The 24676-nt window shown below is 35.7% G+C and overlaps 2 protein-coding genes and 1 long non-coding RNA gene across 12 annotated transcripts in view; 2 read left to right on the top strand and 1 right to left on the bottom strand.

The window, feature by feature from the left end:
* Positions 1–8463, top strand: part of LOC138710263 (apolipoprotein D-like) — a 35524-nt gene extending 27061 nt beyond the window's left edge. Inside the window, exons 5-6 of the mRNA XM_069840986.1 lie at positions 5540–5629; positions 5703–8463. Of these exons, the coding sequence (XP_069697087.1) occupies positions 5540–5629; positions 5703–5818 (206 nt within the window). The 3' untranslated portion in view covers positions 5819–8463. The remainder of the gene's footprint in view (positions 1–5539; positions 5630–5702) is intronic.
* A 2860-nt stretch (positions 8464–11323) lies between these two features.
* LOC138710265 (uncharacterized) lies at positions 11324–14428 on the bottom strand. Of its 2 annotated transcripts, none has more exons than XR_011335196.1 (3): positions 14114–14428; positions 11924–12201; positions 11324–11812 (listed from the first exon to the last, which is right to left on the bottom strand). It is a non-coding gene; the product is annotated as an uncharacterized lncRNA (long non-coding RNA). The 2 variants fall into 2 exon arrangements; XR_011335195.1 differs by having other exon boundaries at positions 13890–14426.
* A 192-nt stretch (positions 14429–14620) lies between these two features.
* Positions 14621–24676, top strand: part of LOC138710256 (zinc finger protein 391-like) — an 89239-nt gene continuing 79183 nt past the window's right edge. For 2 of the 9 annotated variants that reach the window (XM_069840971.1, XM_069840973.1), the window contains exons 1-2: positions 14626–14773; positions 24023–24133. In XM_069840971.1, coding sequence (XP_069697072.1) covers positions 14753–14773; positions 24023–24133 — 132 coding nt within the window. In that variant the 5' untranslated portion in view covers positions 14626–14752. Of the gene's footprint in view, positions 14774–24022; positions 24134–24676 lie in introns of all 9 variants that reach the window. The other 7 variants (XM_069840967.1, XM_069840966.1, XM_069840974.1 and 4 more) reach the window with 7 other exon arrangements.

A 24676-nucleotide genomic window follows, 5' to 3' on the forward strand; every position in this document is an offset into this window, starting at 1 on the left:
TAGTTATCCTTATCGTGGTCCTTGTCTTTGCTTTGTCCTTGTCGTTGTCCTTGCTATCTTTGACGCATTCCTTATTGCGATTCTTTCGTGGTCCTTAAATGGTTCTTTCTTGATTATTATCATAGATCTTTCGTGGTCCTTGACGTGACCCTTATCGTGGTAGGTACTTATCATTCTCCATGTTGTGGTCCTCAATGTGATCGTTGTCGTGGCGCTTATCACAGTCCACGTCGTGATCCTTGTCTTTAACGGAGCCGTAAGAACGGTCTTTGTTGTTTTTTCTACGGCCTTTATCATAATGCTTGTTGCCATGTAATGTTCTTTATCGATCCACTCGTCCTGGTCTTTACAGTGATATTTCTTGTTTTTGTCATGGTCCTTGTCTTGTTAAATTTCGAAGTCCATATCGTGGCCCATGTCGTGGTTCCTACCGTGATCCATGTTTTGTTTGACTTTGTCCATGTCGTCATTCTTATCATGATCTTTGTTGTTAATTGTGGTCTATATCTGTGATGCTTACTGTGGCCCATGTCGCAGTCCTTATCGTCGCCCTTGTCGTGGTTCACGCCGTGATCTTTATCTTTGTCCTTGTGATCCTTATTGTGGTCCATGTTGTCATCTTTATCGTCGCCCTTGTTGTGAACTTGTCGTTTTCTTTGATGTGATCCTTATCATGGTCCATATTGAGGTCCTTATTGTGATTCTTATTTTGAAACTTGTCGTGTATCGTGTCGTGATTCTTACCGTAGTCTGCGTCGTAGTCCTTATCGTGGTTCTTGTCGTGATCCTTATTGCGAAGATGGAATTATATTTATTATTTGGAATTATTAAAGGGTAGCGTTGAAATATAAATTATTTCTTTTCTATTCAGATTTTGCAAAAGTAGAATTCGACTCGTATATAATTCCTGAAGACGAAATAAACCTTAATATATTTCGATTATTAGATTGTGGTCCTTGTCGTTCATATCTTTGTCCTTTTCCTGGCCCTTACGAAAGTCGTTATCTTTGTCATGGTCATTATCGTTGTCCATGTTGTCTTTCTAATAGTCCTTTTCGTGGTCCTAGTACTTATCGTAATCCTTATCGTGACCCATTTTGTATTTATCGTAATACTTGTCGTGGTGTTTGTCGTGTTTCTTGTCGTGGTATATTATCATGGTCCTGATCTTTATCCTTATCGTGATCCTTGTTGTCTTTCTAATAGTTGTTTTCGTGGTTCTGGCCCTTGTAATCCTTATCGTGATCCATGTTGTGGTATTTATTATAATCCTTGTTGGTGTTGTCGTGTTTCTTGTAATATGTTATCGTGGATCTGATCTTTGTCCTTGTCGTGGTCCTTACAGTGTTACTTGCTGTTTCTTCCATGGGTCTATATTAATTGTAATTTCAAAATGAATATTGTTCTCGCACTTTGGCGAATGACTTTCGTATAGGCTAATTCACGCGGGGATAGTTTACAGGAGTCAAGTGCTTGGAGCAAGTCGACTTTCCTTCAACTTTCCCCGTGTGATATGGTCGAGACAGTCAAGTTGTGACTTGGTGGTCGAGCAGAATTTGAGTTGACGACCCGTCAACTTTTGTGTCCACTTTCCCGTCACGTGACCAACTTGACTACTCCACTTCCTGCGTGTGAATGCGAACTTGTAGCAACTTGGCAAGTAGAAAGTTTGTAGTTTTAGGCCTATTGTCGAAGTAAATTAATAATTATTAATAATGAGCGCCCCTAAGTGGAATTCTAATGATATCATAAAGTTTTTGGAAGTGTATGAGAAGTATGAACTTCTATGGAATATACGTGACAAAGAATACCTCAATAAAAACAAACGGGAATTATTATTCCATAAACTAGTCAGCGAACTCATGGAACAAGGTTTCGAAAACATAGACGTATATATAGAAGTGGTTGGAATAAAGTTAAAAACCCTTAAAACAGGACTCATTCTGAGATTTTTCCTGTATTCTGCAGGACGTTCTTCAGCTAATTCTTTCAACAAGGTATTAGATGCACCGTGCATAATTCTTCTACGAATCCATTTCTTAACCCATGTTCTCTTTTCCTTTTTTTCAAGAATATTTTGTTCCGTAATTCATACAATAACAAGACGCCAATTAGCTGCTTGAATATGTACTGGTGGCATCTTCAGTTTCACCAAACTAAAAATGCCAGTTCACTATTGATTTTTATTAACTATAACAGAATACAAGAATTCAAACATCACTGCGAATACAACATTTAGCGCGCCCTTTTTTTCAAGCACGGTTTCAAGTTTAATGTCTCCGTGTGATCACAAATATAGCATCAAGTTTAGAGGCTTCAAGCACTTGACTCCTGTAAACTATCCCCGTGCGACTCGGGTTTATTACACTGTACATTTCAAACTTTCATGAAAGGTAAACGATCAAGGAAATAAAAAGAGACCTACATCAGAAAAAGACAGACAAAATATGATAACATTTTGCACTGCTGTATACTTTGAAGTAGGATGAAAATATGCTTACGCATGCACGACGAGATATCTTCCTGGCTACGTCGATATCGCGGTGTAGAAATTTAACCAAGAGTTCCATTCCTTTCTTGGGGAACTGTACATGCTGGTCAATGTCTGATATATATTTTTTGACTCAATCACAGTGATTAATGAAATGTTTGCTGAAGTATTTTAACTGCTGGTCTATACCTTCCGAGGGGGTATTGAATCCGGTTAGCAACATTATTTCCTAATAATACATTTGCAATCTATTTATCTCAGTTGGCCAAGACCCAGGGGCGGCTCGTCCATAAGAGCTGCGGAGCTGCAGCACTCCCTGCTTTGACAGGAAAATAAAAATAATATTTATTTTAATTTGTAGAAGAATTGTTACAGCTTTTATTGGTAAATTGCTTTATATTTCATCTGGCCGGGAATATGTACTATTATCTTATGCATAATCTTTTTGCGCGTCGACTGTATTGGAACTGACACTGCATTCAAAGTCGCCCTGGGATCTGCAGGGTGGTCAGCTCATAGAGAGTGTGTCTTGCCAGGTCAGGGGGTAGAGAGGTGAAGGGAAGCAGAGGGGAACTGCCGCTGTTTAAAACCCATATCTCGCTGCAGTGGCTTGCAGAGCCAGGCCACAAGGGATATTTCCTCTCCTCCCACACTGCTATTGTAATGCTGCGTGAAATGGATTCTCTATTCCCTTGAAACTTAGGATGACAAAATTTTTATTTTCTTTTCACATACTTATTGTTGTAGAATCTTATCGAGTTAATATAACGAAATTAATATTCTCTTTTGCCTTATTATTACGTATATATCCAGCCTCCAGCAGAACCTAATATTTGCCTAACTCAAAAAGATTGCACGAGTAGTATCCTTTTCATATAGGACGTAAAATACGAAAGAGACTTCTTTTCCGGGTTTAGAAAATTGTTGACCATCAGTATATCTGGAGTGTTGCTTTGGTGTGACGTCTTAATACCGTAACTTAACCAGTTCAAATTTGCAAGCATGAGTGTGTGTGAATTACAGAATATTAATTTTATTTTTCTCAACTTTCCCTTGCGGAGAATATTGATGTAATGAAGTGAAATTAAAGGGTCGTCCGTTACCCGACTTAAATCTTACTTAAGCTTCATCCAGCCGAAATAGTGCATATATGTAAGGAAGTATAACAATGAAATTTACGCTAAGCATTTGTGGTTACGTGGATGTGAACAAAAAAAATCTGTATTTTGTTTTCCTTGCCTCCTATTCGGTGGTGATGCTGCATGGACTAGGAGTGGTGTGACAGATTTAGGACATTTGCCCCTAAAAAGCAAAATGCACGAATCTTCGCAGTCTCACCTGAAAAATGTTGTTTCATTGGCTATGTTACGCAACTCATACTGTTGTGCAATTAAGTGAAACGAACAGAACAAACATAATCAAGAAGTGAGAAAAAATCGTGAAATTATTTAAAAAAAAAAATATTGATTGTGTCAAATTTTGTGGCCAATGTGAACTTCCCCTTAGGGGACATGATGAAAAAACGATTCGAAGAACCCTGATGTGTTTCGTGGGTTGCTACAGTTCGTGAGTAATCTAAACGAGCCTCTCAATAATCATTTGGAATATGCCACTGTTTAAGGTTATTCTAAGACAATTCAGAATGAACTGGTAGATTGTAAGTTGAGTGTCTGCCGATCTGAAATTCAGACTGAAATCGATCGTATTAGTTTTTCTTAGGGATTAGCAAATGGTCCCACAGATATCTCCCAACTAAGTCAGGAAGTTTTGGTTTTTCGATATGTAGTGCATTTATTTTTGTCCTATACTTATTAGTAATGGTATCAAGAAGTGAAATTTGTATGTACCGAAATCTACTACAGCTCTCCCAATCCATAAGTTCACGAGCCGCCACTGCCAAGACCTCAATTATGCATTCCTTAATAAAAGGCCTTCCATAAATAGGCAACACGCCTTAACAATTTGCAGGATATTTCGTAGCTGGACTGTAACTTGCTTCTATTATTTACAACAAAGGTGTCAGCTGATATTTAGTCATTCTGTAAAGATGAATTATTTTAATGAACTCTAACCACAGTAGAAATGCATGTCTATATTATGTTCTAATTTGGTAAGTCACAACATTTTTGTATACTTATATTGTTTTCCAACTCTTCTAATAATATCAGTCAATCATCCATAAAAAAATACTCATATTTATTTAAATGATGTACATTTCGTGGTGCTGTTTAACATTAATTTTCTTAATTATCATATAAATACATTGTTTCTCCTTCCTGTATAAAAATGAAAAGCCTCCCGAACTGAAACATAATATAATTCTCCCATTTGTTTCCATTATGATGTGCTGTACTGCCTGTATTATATTGTGCTGTACAACCTTCGCGAAACAGATGTAGAGTAATACATTCTGAACCAGAATCTTCAATTCAACTGGAAATGAAAATCAATTCTGTACACAGATAACATTTGAAATAAGAAATATGTATTCTTCTCAAAGTCTTGAAAACATGTGACTGTGGAAATGGTATTAAGATTATATTCGCATTATATTCTTATGTTTCGTGATATGTTGCTATTGCATTGGCACGTCTCATTATTAAATAAGGTCCACACCTGTGGAGTAATGGTCAGCGTGCCTGGCCGCAAAACCAGGTGGCCAGGTTCGAATCCCTGTCGGGTCAAGTTACCTGGTTGAGGTTTTTTCCGGGGTTTTCCCTCAACCCAATACGAGCAAATGCTGGGTAACTTTCGGTGCTGGACCCTTCATTTAATTCAGACGCTAAATAACCTTAGATGTAAAATAACCCAATAAAAAATTAAATAAAACACAAGAAATGGAGCACCTTTGGTTTATTTAATATTTATAAACATTTTAAATGATTAATGCTATGGAAAGAATATCTAAGAAATGAAAAATAGAAGGCAATGATGCGTTCATTTTTAATAACAAATAACTTGAAAATTTTCTGCAATTGTAGCTACGATATGACCTACAATCTGGCAACAAATAAGACAATGAAATGATTGTACTTTCCTGTGTTGCAGCTGAGTGGAACGCTGACTACTACGTGTTCGCCACGGACTACAATAACTTCATCGTGCTAGGAGGATGCTCTCCAGAGATTAATCCATCTCGTAAGTACTAGCTTTGCAGAAGAATAGCTTGTTCTGTCACTTCAGGTTTTCACGATTGTTTGTCTTTCCACAGCCTTCTACTGGGTGGCGTTTCGTAAGCAAAGTGACTATTCTAAGGAGCAGCAAGCTGCAGAAGATGCTCTTCAGACATACAATCTGTCCCTCCGAGACTTCACCAAGACTTTCTAAAAAAGATAAATATTTATAGAGAATAAATCTTAATTTTAATCGGAAAATTTTACAGGCTGTTAGGGAAAATGTCAGAATATTTGAAATGATGGGACTCATGGACGACAGGCCCTTGTTACTGCACCGTGTCTCAGAATCATTGCTCCAATGTGACATTAGAGTTCATTAAATTAATTAGCATTACAGCAATTCAATAGCTGGAATTGACACGAAATCTTTCGAAGTTTTCTTTGTTACATTGCAAGTCTTCTATATGTGAACCTTTGGTCACATGGCACACATCTATGCAATATTCCAACTCCTGCCACACTCTGGTAGCGTCTCACTAATTAACGCCAACGAATCAGCTGTGACACGATGCCGTAGCTCAGTAGATTATTGGCAAAGGATGAACGTAAACTTTGTCCGTTACGTATCTCTACAGGAAGATCTGGCATGGTTTAGGTCACAAGCCATATGTGTACGCAAGCCACATCATCGACAGAGCAACGTTCAATCCAACTAAGGAAGTTGCTCGTTGAAATGCACACATGACTTTGGAAGTGAGGTGGTGCACCATCTTCCTGAATATATAAAATCGTCTTTCTCTTTCTACAGTCAAAACAAAAACAATGAGCTGAGAAATTCAGGACAGAAAATGCTGCTTGAGTTTTCGATAGAGCCATTTTCTAACAGTTACCCTACCTATTACAGCAATAGCTAGTGCATGAAGATGTGGTAGCGGTATGCTTAATAAATAAGAACATAGCTTCTGTGTAGTCACACGAACTGTGTTTCTATACCTTAGAGTCTATATAGTATCCGAAATTAATTATATTTCACATTAAAATCATGGCAATCATTTTGGGGCACGTTACATATAATGTCTTACAATATTGGATTTCTTAAATGCAAATAAGGAAAGATTGTTTCATTAAGGATATTTAATTATAACAAAATTTACAATAACAAAGTAAAAAGTTGACCAATAGCAGCTACGAAACATCATAGAACAATATAACTCCAATGTTGTGGACTAATTGGGGCTTGTAATTGTCTGGATATGCAGAAATTCTAATAATTCTGCCAGAAATGGAAACCAGTCTAACAACATGTAAGTGTATTGTGAAAATGCAGTAGTTACATTGGTATCAAAAGAAAAAAACTACTATTCAGCATTTTAAGTGAAAAGGGATACAAACATTTAAATAGAAACATTTTGTTACTTACAATGGAACATTAAAAGGAACTACCGAACAGCTCCATAACGCAGCAGTAACTGGGCCGTGAATCGTAATTCACACTATTCTGACAGGAAGTAGAGGTGGCGAAGAGAGATGCCAGATATTTTTCTGTGTCAACCAGAAGAGAGTGAATATGTTCTGCAATATATTACTCAGTCTTTGGAGTAAAGAAAACTATTTTCTGTCACTGAATAAACTATTTCTAAATTTCTTGACAATAGATTCGGACAATTGGAATTGTACTGTAATACACATTGGACTGACGTATACGTTCTAGAGTTTGTAGAGACGTGCACACTTTTCTTAGGCTACGATAAACCATGAAAATCTTTCTCTCGAATCCGGTGATTGTCGTGAAAAAATTATTGATATTTCATAAAATAATTTCTACCTGTTATTTCATTATTACCAATTACGAGGTTATAAAGCAGTGGTCGTCAGCACTCGCTGAAATGTGCAACGTGTACGCGGTGCTGTCCCATGTACACCGTTGTGCAGCACGGAGAGATAGAGAGCATACCCGCTAGCAGCTACACAGTGCACCCTAGTGCACTGCGTTTTCAGCGGGTAAGAGATCCTAGCCCCAGCGTGCTCTGTGCTGACGACCTCTGTTATAAAGCTTCAGTGGCAGCAAGGTGGCTTCCGGTGAAATAAGTCCGGGATCAACTGAGGAATTACTGCCAGAAACCTTACAGTTGGAAAACAGCGGACAAAAACTAGCCAGGTAGTCAATAGAGACAGATTTTCACACTCATGTCTGAGAGCACCCTAGTGACTACACGTGAGTTACGCCCTTGGCCAGAAACAAAATTAGGTGAGCTTGATGGTCATCACCACTCAGCCATCTGAGTCGAAACATTTCTTCAGATGAGTTATAACATCGAAGGCGGGGTGTGCTTGTTCTCCGTCACGTTGAAATTATATAAATTTGCTGAATGCTAGGCTAGGAATTTTCCATTAGAGTTCTGACACATCACCGTTCAGTCTGAACTGAAGTATGCAACCTCCTTTGTCACATATTTATGCACAAAACTCGTAGAGATAATTATTTAAATAAATTGTATATTGGTTCTGCATAAGATGTTTTCTTACTTGAAATGTGGAAATGCACATTTCAATTAAATTTTCTGTTTTGTCTCAATATATTAAGGTATTGTCTCAATAAGCACTTATAATATTTGTCGTGATATGGTATATGGTGTGTAAGCTTACATTGACTCACTTTAGTCCAACACTACACGTTTTAAGTCTCATTTAAAATACTAAGAATGCACCCAATTAAAATATTAGGTCACTGACATACTTCAGTTGTATAACATACCGGTATTAATTCTCATTTTAAAAGGAAACTGAATGCACTTTCACTGTGTTATGAACAATGTCGATGCCGAGAATGTATCCAATTAAATTATATGAAATTTTTATTGAATTATTTTATTTCCATAAAGTTAAAAATATTGTTTTATTTCAAAAGTGTATTAAATGATCTTTCACATTAACATGACCAATGTCGATGATGAGAATGCAGCCAATTAAAATATTAAACTATTATTTTGGTCGCATAATGTCCCTATTGAATTTTGTTTGAAAAGAGTACTAAATACACTTTTACGTAGTAATCAACTTCCCACTCTCTTCAATCACTTATTTATGTGAATAAGGATTCTCTGCTATGCAGATACTATAGTCGTGTCGCTGTTATTTCCGGTGTGACTCCTCCCCTTTGCTTACGTCTTAGGAAGTGAAGGCTCTATAAAGTTAGGTAGGTAGTATCGTTCGCCATTTTTGTTCTTTCGTTGCCGAGCTACCAGATGAGGAATCTATTTGCTTCACCGTCGTAGCTCCTATGATAATAAATCAAATGCACTGTAATTGAGCAAATAATTGAGCGGCAAATAACGTCCTCGTGTGATTTCTGCGAATGCCAACGAAAGAGCCAAAATGGCGGGAGATTATATTAAGTATTTATCGAGCCTTAGGAAATTCATTACGTCATCAATAGCGAATGACAAGACGCACACGTTTAAATGTAGCCGACCTGCAATGTGATTGGCTGCCGGAAATAAGAGCGACGGGACTATAAAACAAAATACAGATCCCATTTCATCGCAGAGTCAGATATTCGGTTCAAGTTGCCACAAATTCAACAACATATTATTGTAGCCAAATTATGTAAATTAGCAAGACAACCTCATACCTATTATTAGAATCTGCTTTTAAAGTCCAAAGTGGCAGTTTCGATTTTGCAAGTATAAAAAATGATTGCGTAGCTGATCTATGAAGTTACATACAATAGTTACTCTGAGTTTATTTTTAAAGTACAAACGTTCAAACTTTGTTTGTTTGTTTGTTTTTTTTTTTTTTAAGTTTTATAAATGCATGCAGCGGAATTAGAGTAAAATGAAAAATTTTGAATCAAACAAAACATGTTGAACATATTTTTTATTTTTTCCTTTATCAATAGAAAGGTCATATGGGTGTCAATGAAAATCAGTTCTCCATGGTGAAATTTTTTTCTGAAACATTCTCATTCCTATAAAATTTTTGGAGCCACTAATTCATGTACAGTAGTGGCAAAAAAAAACCGGACCGAACCTTCTACCTGATTTCGGAGCCTTGTTCACTCCAGAGCACGATAGACTGGTAACTAAGACTTTCGTGGTTCGAATCCTGCCTGGGAAGGAAACTTTTTTCTGTTCCTTATTCAAATTTATTCCCAATACTTTACGATTGCAGCGATATTTCACTACTTAATTAACTTATTATTCCCAGAACATTAATTTTTCCAGCATTAATTTTAGATAGATGGATGGATGGATGGATGGATGGATGGATGGATGGATGGACGGACAGACGGAGGGACGGAGGGAGGGACGGACGGACGGACGGACGGACTTAAAACGGACGCGTCAGCTACTATGGCTATTTGCGACCTTATGTAAAATTCATCAGAAAACATGGACATAAATAATATAATAATCAGAGTGCTAAAAGAACTAAAAAGCGTTGTCACGATAATATGAGGCACACAAATACAGTATACACATGGTGATTTGTAAAAAAGAAAATAATAAACGTAAGCATTTCTCCGACAATAGGTAGTATTCAAAACGAACCAATAAAATAATAAAATTAAGTCCATCAGTGATAAATTGTCTATCATATTTCAAAACAATGTAATGTTATAAAATATTCGGATGTATAGGGTCTGAAATGTCAACAATGTAAAATCAAATATAAAAGAACAAATGTAACCTTTGGATGTAACGGGGCCTGAGTATAAGTAAAAACAGGTCAATAAAAAACTAGATGAACCAATCGAGTCTTGTATTCGTTAAAAAACTCAATACTGCATTTGTACATACAATTTATTAAAATCATATCCAAGAACGCCACATAGAGTTGGCCGAATTCCATATTTTCGACGGACACAGTCATATTTTCCACAATGCAATAAAAATGTTCGACTGTAAGTGAAACATGGCATATTTCACACTGTGGCTGAGGCTCGCCATGTAGGAGATGGCCATGTGTCAGATGGGAGTGGGCAATCCTCAACCAGGTGAGTAAAACCTCTTCGTTTCGTGACGCTCTTGTGGACGAATCCCAAATTCGAACTGTATTCTTTATATTTCGTAATTTGTTTCCCTCTTGTGCAGACTGTTCTCCTTCCCATTACCACCAAATTTTATATTTCAAGTAGTTTTTAATGTTCTGCCAACTCTCGTGCCAATACACCAGATTGCCATTAAGTGCACCAGTCCTGGCTGCAGCATCCGCTGCCTCATTTCCTAGAATTACTACATGATCAGTAATCCACACTACTCCAATCTCATAATCAGAGCTAAGGAGAGTGTGGAAGATTTCCTGAGTTCTTAACACAAGCGGATCATCACAATTAAAAGACTGCATGGCTTGAATGGAGCATAAAGAATCGGAACAGATAAGGAATCTGCCCCGAAGTTGCCTAATTAAAAATAATAAAACTCTGTAGAAAGCATATATTTCAGCTGTAACAACACTAGTATATTGGCTCAGTTTATATTTAAATATCTCTCTATTTGTAACGAAGAAGCAACCAACACTATGATTTATCCAGGATCCATCAGTAGAAGGTAGTGAATAATTTGGAAACTGTGATAAAAGTTCACTAAAACAAAGTCAATAAACAAAAGCTGGTGTAAAATTCTTAAAATATTGGCTCAGACTTACATCAAACATGGGACGCCGCATAATCCACAGTGCAGTGGCGGTATACTTCAGTGTGTGAATTGATGGTAGATTGATGTCGAGCTCAGAAAGCAATTCACGAAACCGCACACCTCCTGGACGGAGTCTCCGTGACTTTTCACTTTATTGGCCATAAAGAGAAGATTGATGGAAAGAGCGAAACTTAACAGCATATGGGCATAACAGGACATTACATCGCCGATACAGTAATGGTTATCATAATCATAATACATATCATAAAAAGTATTATTTTTTCAAGAAATATCACAATGGTGAAATACTTTATTTTCTCATCATCATTAATATAAAATGTATCTCCTTGAGCAATATCACAACAATTTATTTCTGTACAATCCTCTGCTTGGTGAAATTCCATAGTGAATTAATAGTGTGGAAGCCCTAGTTCTCTTTCAATGACAAGAGCATGCAATTTTAACTTGTAAGTTTCCACTTTTACTTTTTCATTCAAAAGTTTCAAATGTTCAATGTATATGGCTGTTTCTTCAGTCTTCAGATTTTGTTCCAGTTCATTGTGTCCTCTCTGAAAATATTAAGAATGTGAAATACATAAAAGTGTTAACAGTTGCTTATAGTAATAAATGTATTGTTTAATATTGTGATAACGTAATTAAATAAAATATTTAAGCCTTACCATTCTTTCTCGTTCTCGTGTTGAATTCTTCTTTACTTTCAGGTTCCAGTAGGGCTATTGCTACTGGTAGCTGATTCGTCAGTGAAATTATGCGGTATATTCTCCCTTCTGTACGATTCCATTTCTCCTTCAGTTGTAGACCAAGTCTCTGTGAAGCTAAACTTACAACTGCTGGAGAATCCTTTCCTACAATTTCAATGACAATCTTGTCAACATCATTTAATTTTCAGTCCCTTCCACATCCAGCTCCTGGTTTTTTTTAAATTATCCAGCTTTTTCTGAAATGTCAATTAGTAATATACACTATAATGGAGTATTACCAATTTATAGCCTATATTATCTAGAATAGTATACTGAAGTCTTTGTACTTTATGTATAATACATTTTGTATTATAGACCTATGTCATATCAGGATATATTTTATTACATTGAAGTGTAAGTACAGTGGCGGTTCCTCGGGGGAGGGAAGGGAGGAACGTCCTCCTCACATTTTATTCTTTTGAAAGTAAATACCAAATAAAATATGTGCCTTGAAATTCGAGGAAGATTCGATAATTTTTAAGTTCACAGCTATAAGAAAAACTCGGTTGATCGAGTTTTAAACGACGCGCGCTCATGTGTTGTAGAAAACTGTGAGAAAGATGCGAGATTGTCTGTGTAGAGGAAAGGCACTCCATTCCTCCTCTACTGCAGTTAACACACATAGACAACAGCGCACTAGCGGCCAGAGAAAGAAGCAGAGTTTTAAAGCAAGTAAATGAACAGAGAGGGAGGAGATCCTCCTCTGAATCAGCGCATAGAAACGGACTGGTTGTGCAGCAAGCTCACTACCGCTGCCAGCTAACGATGTTGCATTCAACCAGATTATAACACATCTAGAAGTAGACAAAACAAAAACAGTTTTAACGCAACGGTATGAAAGACACCATGTAAACTTTTTTTAAAATTATAAATCAAAAATATTATTCATTGCACTTTATATGGGCTACTATTCATGGTTTGAAACTTTCGTGGATATTTGAAAGTTAAAATCGGGTTTATGTAAAACAAAGAGGAAGTAGTTCTACGTACTTGGCCCCAATGACGTTATAGTTACTTACCGTTGGCCCCTGAAATTCAATTCTATTCATTGTTTACTAGACAGGGCAACAGCCAAGTTGTCAGTTTTGTACAAATATATTTGAAACTGAAATTAGGTACTCCAAACTACATCATTTTTAACTTAAAAAATTAATCAGCCACCGGCAGCTTTGAACAATAATGATAGTATGACTTTACAAGAACTGACATTCTTCAACTGAACTTGTAAAATGTACATGTGGCAACTCAGACCACGTGAGTGGGTGCAGTGTTCTCGCTTTCCTCAGATTATTTCCCATTTCCATTTCCGTAAAACTGTTTCGGTTACGTGTTAGTAGCTAGTCTCTTCCAACACGTGTGATGCTGTAGTGTGTTCGAAAAATGCTACGAGGTTGTGAATTTCCTTGTAATTGTTAATTTGCGCAATTATTCAACAATGAATGGAATGAAAACATAATATATTTTGGACAATTTAGGAAACTCAGTTTACAAGAACAGATTATTGCTATACAGAAAGGAAGGCCAACCCCAACACTACCTGGTCTTACATGTATGCATGTAGGCTAATTTGTAGCTTGTTTCATTCAAGAAGGTGTCATTTTGTGCTGTTAACTTCTTTCCTCCTCTTAAGAAATATGCAGGAGCCGCCACTGTGTAAGTAGGAATAGCATAGATTGCACAAAAAGCATACCGTAGTATGTGGTACATATTGCATAACTAATACTTATCACGGTTGCTCTCATCTTATTTGGCCATCCCAATCTTTATCTTTCTGAATTGCTCTGATAATTTTTGAAAACTCATGAATATTCAACCATTCCTTAAGTTCAGCACTTTTTGTCAACACATTACAGAACTGGCCAAAAGTACGGTATGTCATTCTTACCCCTTATATTTAAAAGATATAATTTTTTTCTCTTTTTGATCCTATTACTTTCCATTTTAACCACAGAAAAAAAAAAAACACCAGTGATATAAGAGCAAATAATATAATATTAAGGTTATGAGAAAGCTGAATACAACAAGACAGATTAATCAGCTGACTTGTTATAATTTTTACAAGTGGCAACATTGTTTTATGAAACAGAAATTCATCCATTTAGTTCACACCTGTGGAGTAATAACGTTCAGCGCGTCTGGCTGCGAAACCAGGTGGCCCGGGTTCGAATCCTGGCCAGGACAAGTTACCTGGTTGAGGTTTTTTCCGGGGTTTTCCCTCAACTCAATTTGAGCAAATGCTAGGTAACTTTCGGTGCTGGACCCCGGATTAATTTCACCGGCATTATCACCTTCATTTCATTCAGACGCTAAATAACCTGAGATGTTGATACAGCGTCGTAAAATAAGCCAATAAAGAAAATAATTCTTCCATTTACAATTTTTAACTTATGAACACTCAACTTGTGATTTGTAATTTGTAAGCTTTATGAAATAGGCCACAGAGAATCCAGTTAACCTCCTACATTCATTCTATGCTCTGATATTGGCTTTTTTATTTATGGTATAGGTGTATAAATTATTTCGGAATTCAGTTTTTTTAATCAAGTTTTATTCTTTATATGCTCGTTTATTCATTTGTCATAAATCGTAAAATGTTTTTCACAATAACAAAAAAATTGAGTATCATGGCCGACTTGATCGCACTAAATTATTTCTATGTTTGTTCAAGAGAGGTTGCAGAGAAATTTTTTAAGGAATAAATTACTTACTGTGTCATTTGTGAGACGCTGAAAGCGAAATTTATAGTTCATGTTTACCTTCGAAGCACAGGTACAGTATATAATTCACGTGCTTTTTTTTTTTCTTCCTTTTACTTGTATTTCACATTTCGAGGGTACCTAAGTTATGTCACTTTATGTGCGACATTTTTCTATGTGCGACATTTTTCTATTTTTGACAATGTATTCCTTCTGATTATGTGTGATTTCTTATTGCTTGGTAGTGATCTTGGTGAATATTTCTTCTGTCCGAGCCACTAATAAATAAATAAAAAATACATTGAAAATGCCTTGTATTTATAGTACTGATTAGTAGAAATTGATGTGAACACTGAGAGAGCTGTAAGCCCACCGAACCCGCCCAAAATACGTACCTTACTTACATACGAAAATCGTCGTGCGAACGAAGAATACCGCATTTATTTCTTTAATGTAACAGTGGGTTTCAGTGTTGTCAACATAGTAATAATATTACACACCTAATCAAACCAAACTTAATCTTTCTCATAATACTACACACCTAATCAAACCTAACCTAACCTGTCACATAATACTACACACCTAATCGAACCTAACCTAACCTGTCACATAATACACACCTAATGAAACCTAACCTAACCTGTCACAATACTACTGTCTTCCTCCGACGAGTTTAGCGCTGGGACCTGAGGTATTCTTGCCATCGGTGCGGGTGGGGTTGCAGGTAGATTCTTTTGTTGCTACAGCCAAGCCGAGCCGAGTGGGAAGTATTAATCGTCCAAAAATATGCAGTCTTCAGTTTGTAGTAGTGTGTGAGACTGTGTGCACGTGTTAGGTACTCTATATACGAGTGAAATGTTTTCAGTATGATTTTACTTCCTTCCAGACTACCGCTGTCACTGTTCCCTCCCACTCCAGTACCGTGCTAGGCTAGTCGGAACCGCATTCCTCTTAGCACTAAACTTCTCAGAGGATGACAGTACACACCTGTAGTAACATACATCACATTTAGTATCATTTCGTTTTCATGTATTGCCGGCTCTGTCAATCGTGTCGGTTTCCATCTAGTGGAACGTACTAATACTACTAATTTGAAGAAGCAAAGGCGACTTTCATAATAATTACATTTTACATGTTCCGCGATATACTAAATGTGTTAATGTAGTAATAATTTTATTTATGGTACAATAAGATTTGAAATGTGTTGTGGTTGTGATAAAAGTATTGAAAATTGGTTTATAGCTCCACATTGGCAGTGATAAAAGTGTGCAATATTCGTTCAGTGGCTGGCAGAGGCTCTAGATTGACCGTGATCTTACTTTAAGTTTGTCATGAATGCGAAATGATAGCAGTTCATTATTTGATAGTTCTTTACTATAGTGTTACCACTTTAAGTTAAAATGCATTTAGCTATTGTGTAGCCTAAGTTTAATTCAAAGTTTGTTATAACTATTAACAGCATGAGAATTAAACTTACACAATAAATGATGGTGAAGGTTACTTATGTCCCGTGCACTGTAGGAATTTGCCAGAACACCTTGAAAAAACGCTTGGATTTATAGTATTGATTAGTAGAAATTGATGTGGTCACTGGGAGAGCTATATGCCCATCCAACCCGCCCTTATTACATACCTTATATACGAAAATCGTCGTGCGTGAATGAATACTACGGCCATATTTTTTTAATGTGACAGTGGCTTTCAGTAATAATACTACACACCTAATCAAACCTAACCTAACCTGTCTACATAATACACATCTATTCATCTCATTCAGACGCTAAATAACCTAAGTTGTTGATAAAGCGTCGTAAAATAACCTACTAAAATAAAAAAAAATCTAATGTAACCTAACCTAAACTAACCTTTCACATAATACTGCACACCTGTAGTAACATTCCTCACGTCTAGTATCATTTCGGTTCCATGTATTGTCATCCATTCTTCTCATATTGGGGGCCATCTAGTGGAAGTGGATCGTAATGCCAGGAAGAAACTCTTGCGACTTTCATAATAATTACATTTAGTTTGTCCAGTGTATGTTTTGCGGAATATTAAATGTGTTAATGTAGTGATAATCCTATATTACATTTAGTACAATAAGAATTGAAATCTGTTGTGGCTGTGGTGAAAGTGTTGAAAATTGGTTTATAGTGTCACATTGTAGTGATAAAAGTGTGCAATATTCGTTCAGTGGCTGGTGGATACTCTACCTAAATGGTGAAATAATGAATCGTGCAATTAACAACAATGCCATCGGCATAGCTCATTTGGCTGAGGTTCTTGCATGATGATTTGAAGTTGCGCTCAGGTGTGTGTTCGATTTCCGTTTTGGCTGATTACCTGGTTGAATTTTTCCGAGGTTTTCTCTCAACTGTAAGGCGAATGTCAGGTAATCTGGAAAATTCTCGGCCTCATCTTGCCAAATACCATCTCACTGTCACCAATCCCATCGACTGTAAATTACCTAGTAGTTGATACAGCGTCGTTAAATAACCAACTAAAAAAATAGCCATAATACAACGTTTCCACTTTTATACTCACAATGGAATATGCGTCAAAATGTAGGATTTACTTTATTATTTCGTAAGAATTTAAAATATAATTTTGTATCGTTTCTTCCTTTTATCTCCCTGCCCTTCCATCTGTACTTTCTCTTTTTCTTCATCTTTCAGAACAAATAATATTTAGCCTTGAACAAGATAATGAGGATGTAAAATCTGCAAAATCTGTTAAATTATTGGGAATATATTTAGATACCAAATTAAGCTGGGATACACACACTAACAGGCTTTGCTCAAAATTGGGTAGAGTTATCTACGTACTTCGCAGATTAGAATGTTTAATTTCTGAGAAGACATTACTTGACTCTTATTAGCCTACACGCTATTTCACCCCCATCTTAATTACGGAATAAGTAGCTATTACTTTAGGGCAACTCCAGTGGTGCTGAAGTTATATTTTGTTCGCAGAAGAAAACAATTAGATGTAGGCTACTTGTAAAAAATTTAAAAGATACAAATTCTTGTAAGTTTTATTTTGAAGAATGAAGGATTTTGACTGTACCCAGTTTATATATATTAACTTGCTTACTATACATTAAAGGGAAACATAACTTATCTATTAGGAATATGTTCCATAATTATAATGTTAGAAATAACCCTAGTCTTGTACTTCCTTATGCTAGATTATGCATTATGGTTATATAGACTTAAAATGATTTAATAAATTGCCTTCGTGTATACAAAAATACAGACATTACCTATGAATAAATTTAAGTCTCGGATAAAAGAATGGTTAAAAGACAAGGCTTTGTTTAGGATAAATGAATATGAGGAACATATATGAGAGAATGGTATGTAGACATATATTTATCTTGCCTTTAGAATAGATATTCATCAAATAGGATGTATCTCTGTAATATGGATCAGTCATAACCAGAATATACAGTATTTTAGTAGTTTTAACAATTTTTTATGTAGAATTTGATAAATATTTTTATTATTATACTGAATATGTTGAAGCTAGTCAGATAATTTTTTCTTATATTAACACAGGGAAGAAGTTAAAAAGTTAATCAATTATTATACAAGTGTTAAAAGAGTGTATCCAACAATGAAGAAATATTTATATATTTTTTAAAATTTTATATTTGGACAATTCCACGAGAGAGTGGATATGCACATGAAAATTTAAAATGCATGCAATCTTTATGCAAAATATACTAAATTGCAGGTAAATGTATGTAGTTTCATGCTCAGAAGTGGGATTAACATTTTATTTATCAGGTTTTCATATTTTTACGAAAATTTTCACCCATATCACTAGTAGCCTGTTTCCTCATTGCATATATGTATATTTTAAAAGGTATTCACTGCATATGAATTGACAGAGAATGTTTATTTTTGTTTTCTTTACATTCCTCAGACATTGAAGGAACTAGATTGAGGTTAAGCAGATTGAAGCAAAATGAATCTGTGAGAGGTGAAATTTAAATTTATAAATAAAATTAGTTTATTGAGTTAATAAATAAACGAATCTTGGTTGGTTGCTAATGCATGGCTTGTTGGAGAACTTCCATTTGCCATAAATAAACGAATATAGTAAAATAATAAAATTATTATTGTCACATTTTACATTACTGATTAACATCACGATCCTTGGTGTGCATAGGGAGCATAGCAATGAGTTCAGTGACCTCCCTGCAACTGTACATCTAACAATCAGTATCGGAACCCAATATCTGCTGTCTGATTGTAACATGAGGTGGACTATTTAGGGAATTTGTGAAGGATGTTAAGTCATGTATATCCAGTGTACGAAGTCACTGCATACTCTTAGAGAAAGCATGTCTGGTGGAGGTGGATTCCGCCAAGTTGGTGATCAGGGAATGCAATGATGGTTCTCGTGCTTTTCTTTTCACCACTTTATCAAATTATCACCATTCAACCCTTTTCGTTCTCTCTACTTTTTCATGCCTCTCTTTTTCTTTACTGATCACCATTGCATGTGGAACACCCACTACATCATCACAGTGATTTTCATCTACCCATTCACACTGTTTAGTTTTTACAATGTCCGCCTACAAGATGAGAATGCTTGATTAGGCCTCATTGTTATTTCCCTTCTAGTTATTTATAATACCAGTAGATTAAGTTTCGTAGACTTATTCTCCAGATTCACCAAAGATAATCTTTCCTACCTCTGTAGTTCTGTCCCACTGCCCAGACCAGTGGTTATCTACAGTCACATATAGGTCCATTAGGGCATTGCAAAAAATTTTTTTCTTAAATTTCCTAAGTGCACCCTCGCCATATTGTTACAATTATTGAAACATACTTGTGTACAAATTTTCAGGTGTTTAGGTTTAGGTCATATTTTGTCCCCTGTCCACCTCAATAATAACTTGTTATGCTATGAGATAAAAACTGATTTACTTTTTCCTTTACAAATCGTAACTAACAATGAGTGAAGATATGGAAAAGCAATCACCTGAAGGAATGATCTGCCCCCTTTTGTCCACACTGAACTGCCCAGTACCTAGAAAACATGATGGAGAAGGTCCAAAAGCATGGCTCATAGGGAATTTACTACAAGATTTGACACCGAAAGAAGGATCTCAACTGCCTTCCAGTGTGGATGTGCTTCATTTCTTTGTTTTTCTTAATCATGGACCAACGCAGAAAGATAATAGAGATGATGTTATTGGATATGTTATTTTGAAGATAGAAGAATTTTGGAAACTGTCTGGTATTCCTACCATGCCTAAGAGAGCTAAACATTCCAAACAAAAACTCAGTAAAATAGAAAATATAGAAAGATTAGCAGTATTAGTGTCTGGTGTGCACACTTTGGAGAAGATAAACTTCTTGGTATTCTGGTCATTACAAACACAACAGGTACAGAACAAGCAAGAGCTACTTTTAGTCTTGCAAATGAATGGGAGTTCTCTGATAACCTGAGATCCCTCGTTTTTGACACTACAGCTTCAAACTCTGGATGGAAGATCAGAGCATGTGTACAGCTCGAAAAATTACTAGACAAAAAATTGAGAGAATCTTGTGTTCAGTTCACAAGACATTGTTAGGTGAAACATCAGGTCCTGAAAATGACAATTTCATTCAATTCAGAGACTCTATTTGGAAAACTATCAATACAGAAGAAAAATTTGAGACCATACAAATCAAGGACAGGTCACTGAAACTCATAATGGAAAATACAATTCAATCACTGAAGAGAATACTTTCCATCCCAAGTAGAATTAAGTTATTACCTCGTGCTGATTATTGTGAGTGTGCTGAGCTGATATTGTTAATTCTGGGAGAAATACCTGAATGAGGAATACACTGGTTAAAACCTGGAGCAGCTCACAATGTTCGATGGATGCCATCCATTTTGTATACAGCAAAGATGTTTGCTTTCAATGCTCAAGCAGGATATGACAGGATCATGATCGATAAATTAGAAGCACTATGCAAATTCAATGCACTATTCTATGTTGAAAAATGGTTCTCTTCATCCAATGGTGCCGATGCAGTCTACAATGATCTGAAGCTGTGGCATGACTTGATCAAATACCGCAAGCACAATCCTCAAGTTGCTAATGCAGCCATATAAGCCATGGAAAGACATTTGTGGTATTTAACCAAACAGTGTGCTGTGTTCTCCCTATTTTCAAACAGAGTTACTGATTCGGAATGGCAGCAAATTGCTAGGACATTATTTCGATCTGCGACCAAAAGAATTTGAGAGGGGCATTTCAGCATTTCCAATCCTGAACCACAGTACGAAACTCTCATCTCTTATTGGCCCTGAATCCTAGTTCTTTTTTCACAGCATCGACGTTGAGGTCCAATGGCTTGAAAAATCCGTTAGCCAATGGCATCTTGATCACAATTATCAGGAAGCTGAGGCATATGTACGGGATTTCAAAGTAGTGAATGATCTTTCTGAACAGGCCATGAAGATGATTCAAGACTTCTCAACTAGTGTTACCAATGACGAAACTCAAAAACAGTACTGTACTTATTGCAATTGGTTGAATATCATCGCAAACAAATTCCCAACTATAAAAAAGAGACATTAAAGATTTTAACTGCAGCCTCTAATAAACCTTACATTCAGTAAATATAGTGATTTGATATGGATATTATATAGCTGAGATCAAGATTTAATTACAGTATTTGTTAATTACTATATATGTGGATTTACAATATTGTATAATGAACTGCGTTAAAAGAGAGACATTTAATATTACATTTTCTCATTATTTTGCTATAAGAAAAGAATGTCTTCTTAGTCAGTCATGTTGGGCGGGGGTCAAGACATGACCAAATTACCTAAAACTTGGTACACACTCATATTTTATCAAGTGAAACAACATAGAAGGGGTGCATCTCGGAAATTAAAAAAAATATATATATTTTCTCTATATCCTCATGCAATGGCCTAAGGTCCATATGGGGCCCTGGAGTGATTTATTCACCCCTGTGACCGACTCCGCTTGCTGGGGCAGATATATTGCTCCAACATGTTACAATTGGGGATCGCGATGTAACAACCACTAGTCCCCTGAAAATGAAAATCGTCATCATCACCAACGTGGTAATATCTTACAAAATCTGTTTTAGTACATTGAAAAGATCGCTATTATACTCCGTAAACCTTGCACTGACTATTGTAGTAATTTCGTGAAAAATACAGTAACGAATTCTACTACCAACATTTCGATTCTCTTTTGTTTCATATGGCTTGATACAGCCCGGTCATTAGTGGTGAGCTTAGTTGGCACTAGTGTGCAGGTTGCCTTATCCAAATATTCCAGCACGATTATAACAGTGGTATTTGTTCCTTACAATAATGTCATTTAGTACACATGGATAAATGGTCGAGTGAGTAAAGTGCGTTTGCAATAAATTTTTTCACAAAAACAATGAATTTGTGAAAGCTGGCATCAGTTTCACTTACACCGCCATGACTCCAAAGTTTAAGTTTTTGTTGTAAAATAATCTGGGCTATAAAGAAATGTCTGAAACTGGTAACATTCTCAGTGGAAAATTTGATAGTCTTAGAGAAATAGAGAATATTTTAGCATTCGAGTATGTACTGATCATGTTATAACTTATGAAGTTGAGAGATCATACTTGACATTAAAATTAATTTTGACACACAACAGAAGAATATTCATCAAACGGAACTTCGAGAATTTGAGTGTATCTTATTGCTGCAATAATTGCATAAGTACTTTAAATGGAAAGTAAAGAAAATGTTTCAAATTAAATATATATTTGTTAAACGTGTAACTTTGTAATTAATAATCTATACATTTTAATTTATAATACATTATATTACATTAAAGAAGTCTGTAGTATGAGTAATTGAAGTGCTATTTTTTACTGAACATATTTCGGGCAATTTTGAGGGCATGTTTAAGCAAATTAAAGTGTACAATTGCATGTATTTTGCGATTTTTTTTTTTTTTGCACAAGGTTCCGCATTCTAGTAATTACATAACTACCCTTGCAGTGTGTATAAAAATACCATCCATCTTTCTTGATAATGTAAGCCTAATTTTGTAACAGGAAAAGGGAAATAGATAATGTAAATTAGTCAAGTGTTATATCTTATATTAAGTTACTCTGGAAAAGAGATGGCAAATGAATTTTCATTTTGTCTAATCCAAAAACTTTCCAGTTTGTTAGCTACCTATATTTTAATAGTATTGTTGTCACAAAACATACTGGCATTAAATGAGATAGAAGATAATGTATTGTAGCATTCTTCTGTAATTAACAAGGGATTTCTTTGCATAAATATTTTCTGCAATGTACATTTGGATTTGAGTTTCTCTTTCTCTTTTTCTTTTCTTCTTATTGTAAAGACTTTGGTTCATGCATAGAGTGTTGTAAGAAACTGTACCTCTTTATCATTATCATTAAATTGTAATTTTCGAACCATAAACAACATATTGACACATAACATACTGATTACCAAATTCATGTTCCACCGCTGATTATATATTTACGGCAGCATTTACACTTTGCAGGTATTAATACAGTCCTATATTACCAGTACCTTTCAGCACATTGATAATCTGAAGAAAGATCATGATTTTTCTACATTATCTTTCTCCGAATCCAGCTACATGAACTTTGGTTCACTGTTATTGCTTGCTTCAATTTGAAACATAGAAATTGTAGAAACTGAAGAAAAGAAAAAAAAGTACGTATAGTGGACAAATCGTATGGAACAGAAGTTTATTCGTAATAATGTTGATAAATTCGTAGTCTTTCAAACATGATAATTAAGTAAATAAATACATCCTGAATCAGCTATAATACCCTAAAAGTAAATTTTTAGAATAAATCTGATGCTGGAATCGCACATGTCTTGGTTTACAAATAACTGATAATGAAATGAATGTTATAAAATGTATCTAACTTCAACTATCCCACATTGATTAAAAAATCTAAAGAAGTATCCTGAGGCATCTTATAAAATACCCTACAAATGACCTACTGACTAATACTAAGTATCTTCCATGGTTTTGTGTAGCTGATTTTGAATTTGTAATCTGTTCACGAGTTTGAGTAGAACACGTTACCACTATTAATAATTAGTTTTTTCGGAATATGTATGATAAGAACTCCGAAGATGGCCGAAAATAGGTCGAAACATGTTAACAAGATACGTTAATATTTAACACAAGAAAGTTCTTATCATACATATTCCGAAGTGATACAGTGTTAAAAGTTGTGTAATCAAGATGTATAATTAGTTTTTGCCCAGAGCTTACATTCTATGAAAGAATGTATTTTGTTAGTCTCCTGTTACAGTAGCGATGGATGTGATCAAGATGGAACCTGTGGTAGATCCATTGGCTCTACAAATTTGGAAAAGTACGGATCTGCAAGAGGACAATAATTTATCAGAGGTAATTGAAAGCCTTCATATTAATATGTATAACAACATATAACATGAGAAAATTCATACAGTGAACTATTGAACACACAATAAGACAGAAGTAGCTCCAGTTTGAAACTTCGTGGCACTCTCGATAACCTTTTGCTAAATCAGAAGATATCATTATCATCATCACCACCACCACCACCACCACCACCACCACCACCACCACCACCACCACCACCACCACCACCACCACCACCACCATTATTATCATTGTGGTCATCGTCATCACCATCATCCAGGCAAGCTTTCGGCCAGATGTTACATTGTGGTTTCAGTAGTCTCTTCATGGTTATCAGCTTTATAATTGATCTGGGTAGTACAGTCTTTAAAATATTGTTGTTTTCTCATAATTGGTTGCTGGCTAAGGCCATAAGTCTGACACTTCATAACTTGTTGACCGGCCAATGCATAGTGCTTTTCCTCAGTATAAGATGAAATATTGCAATATTGTTATACTACCATGACTCTCCGAGCCTCGTTTGTTAACAAGGTTGCACCAAAAGAATAT

The sequence above is a fragment of the Periplaneta americana genome, chromosome 12, assembly GCF_040183065.1.
Source record: "Periplaneta americana isolate PAMFEO1 chromosome 12, P.americana_PAMFEO1_priV1, whole genome shotgun sequence".
NCBI lineage: Eukaryota > Metazoa > Arthropoda > Insecta > Blattodea > Blattidae > Periplaneta > Periplaneta americana.